We start from the raw sequence: 11,598 nt of genomic DNA, 5'->3' as shown, positions 1-11,598 counted from the left end.
GGTCCGATGCGTGCCTCATGGGGATCTGATTCTGGGTGAGACTAGCCAATGAATAGAATTTTATAATGTTAAACAACTTTGCTGTTGTATGTTATCATTATTATGATGGCTATCAGTGCTGCTACAGAAGAATCACCTAGATCAATGACAGATGGACTTTGATGAGACTGAGTAAAGTGCAGTAACAATGTAATAAGAACTGACTTCAGTAGCTGGTGCCCAGCAACTTCCTCAAGATTGACATCTTCAACCTGCAGACCATGGGCATGAACTGCATCAGGTACACCAGCCTCAGCAGCTGGCATCCAGCAACCCCCTTGAGATCAACATCTTCAACCTTGAACCATGGGCATAGACTGCATCAGGTACACCAGCCATGAGCTTCAAATACAGCATGCACCCGTCCAGCACCACACACCATCTCATGTGACCTGAGAGACTGTTCTCACAGATGGAGCCTACAATCATGGACTAAGTGAGTTTAATGGACATTTTAAGTGAGTTCAATGGACGTGTTGGAGGGATGGCTCACAGACTATGGGAACTGTAAGATCTGGGCATGACATAGATGGTATGGAATAAGGGGTGGATAATGTCCTGATTCCGGCAGGGATGGGGTTAATTTCCCCAGGAGCCGGCAGTGGGGTAGGTATTCTATACCACATGACCCACGCCCGGGCTATAAGAAGAGCTAGCCAGACGAGGAGAGGAGTCGACACTTGGGGGTGGGCTGTGGTGGTGCGGGTCCGGTCGGTACGCTTCGCAGCGGTAATGTAATCGCCTTTTCATCTTTCCTTTTGCTGTTCTGTTAAATTGCATTCTTTTAACCCACGAGTTTTGCCCTGACAATTTCTTTTTTCCACGACTGTGGGAGTTGTGCGAGCAGCTGCATGGTCCTTTGTTGCTGGCTGAGGCCAAACCACGACAAGGCTAGATGTAAAATCAGGGTAAAATAATACTACCAGATTTAAATATCTGAATTTTGAGTGACCCTGGCTAGAAATACTGGGGTTTTTTTCATTAATTTGTCAGAATACTCCAAATAAAGAACTGTTTCAGTCCCATCTGTCAAGGTTCCTCCAATGAGCTGGAATAAATTAGCCTATATGCTCTTATGTAAAGCACGGCGTCAAATCACAAAGTCAGTTCTCTAAAGAGTAAAATTCTTAAAGGTATATGTAAATGTGCTGTTTCTTCAGTGCAATGAACCCTTAGGATAAGTTTGTAATTAGATTGATAATGCTTGATTAATACTTGATTCAGGAAATAAATTCCAAAACAAATTCTTCCTTCTACTCTCTCCTAAGCTAGAGTTTGAAATACAACTGAGAGAAAGAAGTTATAAAAAACTAGACTATATAAAAATGTAAAAGATTTTTCGTTTGGAAGAAGCTTGAATTCTTCTTCTGGTACTGCATATGGGGGAAAATGAGCAAAGCCTCAGAATGACCAATTTCTTCAGACAAAACAATCTCCTAGATAGGCAGGAATTTTCTTGTACAAGGAATGAAAATGACACCAAAGGGGAAGTGCGATCAGAAAGGACAGAAGCAAGGCGGATTCTAACTCTAACCGAAAGTCAGGAGAACTCAGAGACTTCAGTCATCTCCAAACCTTGGAAAAATTTTGCACCAAAATATTTAAACTCTTGAAGACATTTTAGCACAAGGCTTGCGAAAAGCTGCCTGCTTCTTCATCTGCATTAACAAAGGCAGAGTTTAATATTTCGACTCCTGTAGGTACCTTTCTCTGCTGCAAGTAGTCCCATTAGTTGAGGACACTTACCGATATGAACAAGATATCAGCAAAGAACTCTGTTTTGTGATTGTAATACAATTGTAATGAAGACCAAATGGAGCAAAACTGCAGTGCTTCCTTCAAAATAAGTAAAACAACTTATTCCTAGATGACTTGCAAAATTAAAATTATTGGCCCATAATGCACTGATATTTGTTAAATAAATTTATCAGTACCTGCATTGCAAGGATTTTCTTTTCCTTTGTATACACACATTTCTTTGTCAGATTTGAGTGCAATTTCTGCAAGCTGGATAAGAAGATCTTATCTCCTCTTGCTCTTCCCCATGGTTGGAGAGCGCTACATGAAGCGCATCTTTCACTCCAGTGCCATGAGTTTTAAGAAAATATCTTTCTAAAGTTTGCAAGGTTGTAAAGTCATTTACGGTGTGCAAATAAAACGCTAAGAAGGAATAGCATCCAAGTTGTTAATACGCTGTCAGATTATGAAACATTATCAACAGATGGGACAGCTCAACACGGATGTCAGCAGTAAGAGAAACACAGGGAACTGCTGCAACATAGCACAGCAGACCAAAATTTTGTTATCTATCGTGTTTACTGTTGATCAGCTAGTTAAAATCTTGCATAAGGTGACAGCAAAATCTTGCGTCACATGAGGTGACACTAAATAGGAGACAAGACCAATGATCGTATGAGACAAGAACATATCTGGGGCTGAAAGACACTGTTACAGGTGTGGTGACAGCTAGCTTACGGCTACCCTGCCTTGGGGGCAGCCCCCAAAACAGCACCACCGCAGTTTCAAACCCAGGAATCTGCTTCGGGCTGGCTCGTACCACAACACAGCTAATTGACTTGAGACTCCTTTTCTGAAGTGCTGAACACCTGCGGTTTCCTCTGATTTCAGTTGGTGCAGAGGGTACTCAGCACTTCCGAAAACCAAGCATTATGCATGAGCAGACACACTCTGAAGAAGCAGATGCTCCGCAAAGCCAAAACTGCCACCAATTACACAAGCCCTGTGAGTCTCCTCCAGAGCAGAGTTTGACGTGTGCAGCTTTATAGAGAGATGTTCAAATACGTCCAGCAACTACAGAACAGGAACAAAGATAAGAAAATAATAATGCCACCCTCACTGCTGTCAGTCTTGCAGTATTTTAGATATCCAAACTAAACGGGTGGTGCTCACTCTCTCCATGTTATCTAGTAGGCAAAGAAACAAACTGCAGCAGTTTCAACAGGACAAATCATTTTACATTTGGACAGGAAAATTTCACACGAGAGGTGGATTTCTGAAACGGTGTATGAGGAAACATTCCTGTTGTCTTACTGAAAAAAAGGAAATCAGAGAAGGGAACCGCATTGCTACCAACAGAGAAAACAGAATAGTGTGATTCTAAAAGCACATCGCTTTAGTGGTTTCACAGAAAAAAAAAATCAATTTATGTAATATTTGCCTAAAATGCACAGAAATATTGATTAAATATAAACACAACTCTGAGGTAAAAACAATAGCAGCTAGTATTGATTAGCCCACTGGTTAGGTTTCATTAAAGTGCTCTATATTGTGCACTCTTTGAGTTAAGAGCTGGGTCTCTCTGTGCACATGTGGCCATACTGCAGGGACTTAAGAACTACAGGTTAGCCCTCTGCAACTGGCAACCAAATACAGGAGGATTTCAATTTATCTGGAACACAAATGTTTTACATGCATTAGCAATATATTAGGGATGTAGGTATTACAGTGGTTTTGGTATTTGAGGTGATCCTTTTTTTAAAGAACAGCATTATAAGGTGAGAATGATCAAAAGAAAAACTAACTCTTACATGATAAATTCTGTCAGGTTGCACCATTTTTTAGAGTCCACCTTCTTCATCATCTCTTCAAATGATTTTCCACAGGCAGGCAACTTTTCTAACATGAGAGATTCATTGCAGCGATTAGTCTGTTGACGTGCACCTAGGTAAAATCAGAAAGCACCTTAAATCTCAAACGTTGAAATAGAAGAAGGACGAACACATCACTCACAAACTCCTTCATATAATTGTGCTTGTCACCTACATTGTTGCAAACCTAACATTCAGCTTTCTCGACAATTTTGTAGATAAAATATACCTTTACATAAATTTATTACAAACATAACTTAGTATCAAATACTATAGGTTACCATACATAGTATCATCTTTTAGACCTAGCATAGAAGAACCTACCTAGTCACTTTCCTAATCTTACTTAGCTTCTACTCATACTAACTTATTACTGCCCATTTGCATTTACAGGAAAAAGCTAACTGGATTTACTGATCATATACAACAGTGTAGAAAACGCTTCTCAAGCCTATACAGATGTGTCACATTGAACTAACCATATGACTGTAAATGAACTTGGATGTCAGAAGCATTTGTATATCTCACCAGTCAAAGGGCTCAAAATCCCACAGTCACAATTACGCTTTTTCTTTAGTATATCTTTATTATATATTAAAGGAATTATCTGCCATTATCTGATGTTGATGTTAGAAGCATACAGCTACTTGCAAAGAAAAAGTTAACCTTGACTTGAGCAAGCATCTATCTTTTGCAATCTGTAATGGCAACTCCACAATATTTAGAGTCAAAGTCAAAGGTTTTTTTTCATCCAGCCCACGTCTGCATTGGAACACAAAGATAGTATTTTGACATTTCTTATAAAATTAAAATTCTGGAAAATTCTATTCAGACTAACTAAAGCATTTGATTTTAATAGGTTGAAACACTTTGTTTTGACTAATTAGTTAAACATGTCTTGCTTTTTTAATTACATGTCTTTGTAATTGCCCCATTTTGATTGCTCTTCTAGATACAAAATGCATACATTTTGTAGAACATTAAAAATTACCCAAAAGTATATGTATGTCAACATATTTAATACAAATGTCTTAATTAAATTAGTCAGAAAAACCCAAGTGTGATTTCTTCTCTTTACAGCAGCACAAATCTGAGAAAAGGATTTATCTGAACAAAACCGCAAACCTAACAAACCTCTCAGGAGGTGTCAAGGCAACCCTCCTGAGAACTCTGGAGGAACAGCTTTTTTTAAGAATAAAGCCAAGAACAGACCACTTTGTCCTTTTTTAACCGTAGAAAAAAGAAGTCTAAGTAGAATCAGGTCTTGCACCTTTTTCTTCTGAACCTATATTTTCACTCAGACCCTATTTACACCAGGGAGAGGAGGTATTTCTTTTCCTTCTATTAGTTACTTTGAGGGCAGGATCCCATCATTGCTGAAAGAGCTGGCAGTTCCAGTTTTACATGGTGACAACCAAACACGCGGCCAGGTGAAGTGAGGTCAAAGGCGTGTAAGCCTTCACTTGAAGAGAAGTCAACCGCAGTCCTCACTCTTAACAGGGCCCTGTTTCTCACTATTTAGTCCTAAAAACTTAAGGTAAGATGACTGGTTTCAGGTTTCACATCACGACCCAGCCATCAATCAGAAACTTGAGCATCTCCATTCAAAATGGGGTGTATGATTGTAAAACAGACTCAAGTGCACATTAAGTGTCTCACCCACAAAGGAAACGGTTCCTCTGGAGCCTGAGCAGGAGCACCTTGCAATGTAACTCCAGCTATCACAGCTGACTCTTTAGTTGGGGAAGTCACTGAGTCAGTGACTTCCATGTGCCAAATCAGAGACAGCTGTCACATCAACCAAAGAAATTACTTTGCTTTCACATACTTTCCAACAGCAGTAGGCCCATAACTGGACAGCCTACACCACACCTGAGACCCCAAGACTACTATTTCATATGGACCACAAACCTTTCCAGGCGTATGGCTGACTGACTAGGACCTGACCCTACCTACCTCCTTCATCACGTCTGATTGTCAGAGCTCTTAGAGCTGACACTAAGCCTTCATCCATGTCAGAAAAAAATCACGACTACAATTAATCACCAGTGCTAGAAATGATGAAAGTTACGAAACAAGGGCAGCATAATTTTTTCCTTGGGAATTTAACAAGATAGCATGGACCGTGTCTATTTAAGCGTCCCCACCAATTCATCTGGCAGCTGCAGAGGTTATAATTTATACTTTCCACAGCTAGATCTGCACATGAACATTAAAGCTGGGCAGAATTCAAAACCAGATATGAAAACTGCATAGCTGGCAACTTAAATTCTACATTGATGCTTTGACAAAAGTTAGGCAAAGCTGCCGTCCCTGGCAGGGTATTCTGAATAGCCAGCTATCACTTAATTTATAACCCTATAAATCCAACAGAATACAAGTTTCTCCTCCATTACGTCATGTGCTCTGACAATTTACTCCAGCCCCTTCCCAGTGAGGTTTTAAAATTGATTTTCCATTGGTATTTTTGGTTGGCTCTCTTTATAGCTTCAATATTTTGCAGAGCTATAGAAAAAGCTCTGATAAAGTCATTTGACAGGAACAATCTGATGACACAGGAGTTTCTCTCTAAATCCCTGGCCAAAGGGGTTCAAAATTATGCATAATTCTACAATTTTACCATCACTATTGAGACTGACCTTTACAAAACACTACAACGCACTCTGTTCACACAGTCAATGGACAAGACCAGTTGTAAAAAATGCATGACAGCTGATAATTCAAATGAGATAGGATGAAAGCGCTTCTCAAATGGCTGGCATTAACAAAACAGAAACTGAAGTGTGAATTTTAGAAGTAGAGCTCACCTGCGAATCCAAGCATCATTAGACCATTAACTAGGGGGGGGAAAAAAAAAAAAGAGATGCGTTAGATATCTCCATAATATTATATAAAAGAATTAGTGCAGATACAGGCAAACTTGAGCATAATATAGCTTTCAACAGAATACTCAAAATGTTTATTTGAACATTAGTTTCAGTTTTATTAGAGAGTGTGTCTAAATGGAAAAATAAACATTTAGAGAACATTATGTTTTTAAATTTCTTTTTATCTATCCTTTAAATGGCTGAGTCATGCAGACCACTCTTTCCTGTAGTTTCCAATGTTAAGGAGGAGAGCCAGGGAAATTTTTACTTTAAGCTTCTCGAGGGTACAAAAGTTGGAGAAGATAACACATTCACTTGAAATGTAGGTGAACTGCACATTCTGAAGTGCAAGGGGGGGGGAATCCTTTTGCTATTAAAATTAAGCAAGCACAGAATCATAAATAAGTGTGTACCATATTCATTTAGAAGTGTAACGCTGTGTTTCATGGTCTCCACCTTTTGCACAGTGAAGTCATACATTTTGAAAAACATTACTTTCAAAACCCATAAGCTTCTCATGCGGATGTTCTACTAACACAGGTATGTCAGAAGAGCACCCAAATGGAAACACCATCTATACTAACAGGAGTCTTCTGATCAACAATTTGCAGTACATCCAGATGGATTAACTTAACAGAAGCTCACTGTGTTCGCACAGCTTCAGCCACACTTAGGATTTTGCAAATATAGCTAAGAGGGATGTGGCTTCAATTATTTTTGATGTACCACTGGAAAAAAAATGCTGACGAATCTTTATAGTGTTAACCTTGCATCAGAAATGAAATGACTAATTTCACACAGATGGGTGCCTCCTTGTTTATACCCTATGTGTCACTGCAGTAATATGAGTCAAGATATACATAGCAGAACATTAGTCCCAATCATATTGATCTAGACTGTACATTCACTGAGATATGCCAAGCTCTCAACTGAGTTAACTGCAAATTGTTGTGTACACATACATCTGAGAATAATTTAAATCCTTCTAAGGAACATATTTTTTCTTCCAGGCAAGCATTAACCTCTGTCTTAGTTACTAATGAGCCAGAATGTACTGAAACTGTGAAGAACAGGAATCCACATATGAGAAAACTCTGTTGCATCCAAACTCACAGAGCTGAAACTCCATTATACACTCTGATGGCTCTATCTCTTTTGCAAATAGAGCACTTTTCTTTCCAGGCTATTAGCTGTTACACTAGTAAATATACTTGAGCCCCTGAGAAGGTTTCTTCTTTAATCCTCACTTGAAAATGTGCCTTATCAACTGCAGAAAACTGAAGATCAAATTAAAAGTACACACTTTAGGAGGAAGCCAAACCCACCCATTCTGAGGAAACAGTCTAGGCGCACATAGGTGCCCTAGATGCTCCCTTTGAGGACCACAGACTGCACCTCCAATTCTGATTCTATCAATTCCTATCACTGATCTCTAGATCCTTCATAGTTGTTGCTGCAGTAATCTTCACAAGACCACGGTGAGGCAAATAAAACGGGATTTAAAATGAGAGAGGATCAGTAAGGGAAAACAACGCGTCCAAGTTTTACAGATGAGAGGTTGAGTAACCACCCCAGTGTCAGGCTGGGAAGCCATGATAAACCAAATACCAAATAAAGGCTCACAGGTTTGTGCTCACAGATCCCCCTGCTCACAGGAAAATGTGCTTTTTTGCATTTTCTGATCTGCTCATAACAAAGTAACACAGAATGTTTTGCATCTATCTTCAAACAAAAGTGTCCAGATACCTTCAGAGAAGGTTAAAACAGCAATCCGGACCACCACCTGAGCTATCAGGCCCACCCCTCTGTTTTCTTTATTCCCGGATATTCAACTCCTAATAAAGATTTAATCAGGAAACCACAGCTTGTTGGCCATCATAGCTTACACAAAAAGTGTGACCCTTCCAGCAGTTCTTTTAAGACCTTCTTAAAAGGCAAGTTCAGCCTATTTCTTGAAAGGCTGATGCCATCACATCTCATTAGGAGATACACAGAGGAAGAAAAGTGGGTCACAGCGTTGGAAGGTGTTGCCATGATCCCAAAATAAACAGTTGCCATACACTCCTACCTGAACCAACATTTAAGGGAGGGAAAAGGAGGTTCAGTTTAACTGTACAAGTTGCCTGCACGTTAAATCATGTTAATAATGGACCACAGCAATGGACTTTAACTTTTATTTTCTCCATACACTGTAGCAGCATGCCCCTAGCATTTGTGGAATCAGATGGAAAGGGATCAACCAGCTTGGAGCCAGAGCAAGAGGTGAAGAAAAGCACCATTGAGTGAAAGATGGGGAAAAATAGGTTTGAAGTGCCTTCGGAAACAGAAAGAAAAAGAAAAGATAAGCAAAATAGGGCAAGGCAATAGAAAATAAGAAAACCAAGAAAAAAACAAGTTTTTATTAACAACCTACTTCAAAATCTTGTATATGAAAAAAAATAAAATATGATCCTAGACCTTCACTGCAGCCTCTTATTATCTACTCTCTACTCTCCTTTTGTAAGCAGACATTCTTCTGACATTAAAAAGGGAATTCAGAATGGGATTCACAGCAAAATGTAAATTCACTATTGGAATATAAGTGTAACTATCCTATAATTTTTCAAGTATATAAACTTCTGCTTTTCTGTGAAATGGATAAATACTTCTCAATGTTTATTTTTCTGCTATACTGTTATTATTCACTGGTATTTTTTTCCCAGAGACTTAAAAGTAGCACCGAAAGTCTTTGTACTGCAAATACTTCATAAATCAGAAGGAGCATATGAATCGCTGTGTGCTTTTCCCACTGCACGTTCCTCCAAACGTTTTGTAAGAATACTTTTGAAAACCTTGTATAAGTATATGAGGGAAATGTTAGAACATTATTTACCCTTGTTTGAACATTTCTTCAGCATGCTGCAATTACTGACAGGATAGTAAGATTTTTGAGTGGCCCAAATACTCTCTCAGAATACAGATACCAAATATTTCTTGTTTTACCTGACCACTGTATGCAGCTTTTTGCCAGCAATTACAGCACTGTAATCCTGTGGATATTCTTTGAAATTTGTGATGTCTGATTCAAAACCATATTTTTATCAAACATAATTTTCATTAAAAAAAAGAACATATAATGATGTCAAGTTAAACTTCATGTCAAGACCCTACTTTTATGCCTCTTTTTAAAGACAATATTGCCAATTACCATCATCTAATCCTTAACTATATTTCAGGACATCAGATCTATATTGGAAGTTGCGCATTACAACACTTGTCTCTCTGCAGAATCTTAAGTTTTATTGATAGCAGCACATTACTGTGCAAGAACTGCTCTGACATACAGTTCACGAAAACAATTAAAACCACAGATTGAAATGCAACTGCTGGTCTGTAGTCATGCACCTAAGATTTGTTGGAAACACAGGAGAGAGATTAATACTGTATTAATATCATTTTGTCATACTGATCAAATCTCATTACCCATATTTCTTTTATAAATCTTATTTTAAATATGGAACAAATCAATCTTACAGAAGTGTACCAATCCAGGTATTTAAATGTTACATAAAGTTACCTGTTGCATAGGTGCTATTAAAGATCATGTCAAATTTACCAATCTTTTATGTAAACCCCAAGCCAGCATGTGCAATCACAGCCCAGAAAGCCAACCATATCCTGGGCTGCATCAAAAGAAGTGTGGCCAGCAGGTCAAAAGAGGTGGTTCTGCCCCTCTACTCCACTCTCCTGAGACCCCACCTGGAGTACTGCATCCCACTCTGGAGTCTCCAACATAAGAAGGACATGGATCTGCTGGAGCACATCCAGAGGAGCGCCATGAGGATGATCCGAGGGCTGGAGCACCTCTCCTATGAGGAGAAGCTGAAAGAGCTGGGGCTGTTCAGCCTGGAGAAGAGAAGGTTCCGAGCAGACATCATTGCGGCCTTCCAGTACCTAAAGGGGGCCTACAGGAGAGCTGGGGAAGGACTTTTTACTCAGTCCTGTAGTGACAGGATGAGGGGTTATGGCTTTAAACTGGAAGAAAGTAAATTCAGATTAGATATTAGGAAGAATTTTTTTTACTCTCAGGGTTGTAAGGCACTGGAACAGGATGCCCAGAGAGGCTGTGGAGGCCCCAATCCTGGAGGGGTTCAAGACCAGGCTGGATGGGGCTTTGAGCAACCCGGTCTAGTGGAAGGTGTCCCTGCCCATGGCAGGAGGGGTGGAACTAGATGATCTTTAAGGTCCCTTCCAACCTTAACCATTCTATGATTCGGCTTAACACCCACAGTGCCACGGCCTGCCACTCGGAGAGAAGAGTCTTAACACAGACAGCTACCTACAGGGCTGTGGAAGCTTGAAGCAATGTATTTCTCAACAGCCACACAAGAGACCTTGCTCAAGTGCCATAGGGAGCGGGCTGGTCCTCCCCCTGCTGCAGCCTGTGCTTAAGGATCTAAGCTTTTATCCTTACTGTCCTTATAGCCCTACTTCATACCCCAACAAACTGCAGCTCCAGGTTATTTTTTAAATTGTAAATTGCTTCTCTGAGCCCAATTCTTATTCCAGCTAACCACACCAGGACGTTAAACCCTCAACAGAGATAACAAACTGATAATTTAGCACAAAATCACTATATAGATGGGCAAAGCATAAATTTCTGCTATGAAAAAGTCTGAAACACACTTGGGGAAAAAAAAAATTGGAGATGACTGGTGATGAGCTGGGGTGACCTCAGCACCGTCCCCCAGGATGGGCAGAGCCACGAGTGGGAAACAGGCTCCATCAGCGACTCCGATGTGGCAGGGGCTGAACCAGGGAGTGCAGGCAGCAGCAGCAGGATATAGGGCCAGAGACAGGATGTGAGACAAGGTGACCCAGTACATAGGTCCAGAGCACGTACAGGAAAACAGCCGGTAAGCCAGGACCACTTACGGTATAGCTCAGGGCACAATGGGGTGCACAGACATGGGAGCAAAGGGGGACCCAGTTCAGGGCACTGTTAACGCACTGAGAGTCCTGACAGCACATCAGCAAGCAGCCAGCAAAGCACAGCCTTCTGCCCAGGCTTAATGAACATGATTCAAAAACTAGTCCAGCTGGAT

At 40.2% G+C, this 11,598-nt stretch overlaps 1 protein-coding gene across 1 annotated transcript in view; it reads right to left on the bottom strand.

Moving 5' to 3' along the window:
* Positions 1-6,478, bottom strand: part of RAMP3 (receptor (G protein-coupled) activity modifying protein 3) — a 39,665-nt gene extending 33,187 nt beyond the window's left edge. Inside the window, exons 1-2 of the mRNA XM_009895045.1 lie at positions 6,455-6,478; positions 3,588-3,720 (exon numbers count right to left, since the gene is read on the bottom strand). Of these exons, the coding sequence (XP_009893347.1) occupies positions 3,588-3,720; positions 6,455-6,473 (152 nt within the window). The 5' untranslated portion in view covers positions 6,474-6,478. The remainder of the gene's footprint in view (positions 1-3,587; positions 3,721-6,454) is intronic.
* Positions 6,479-11,598: the final 5,120 nt, after the last annotated feature.

The sequence above is a fragment of the Charadrius vociferus genome, unplaced genomic scaffold (genome assembly GCF_000708025.1).
Source record: "Charadrius vociferus isolate BGI_N301 unplaced genomic scaffold, ASM70802v2 scaffold101, whole genome shotgun sequence".
Lineage (NCBI taxonomy): Eukaryota > Metazoa > Chordata > Aves > Charadriiformes > Charadriidae > Charadrius > Charadrius vociferus.
Note: the sequence above shows the minus strand (reverse complement) of the source record. Positions and strands in the feature narration are given on the sequence as shown.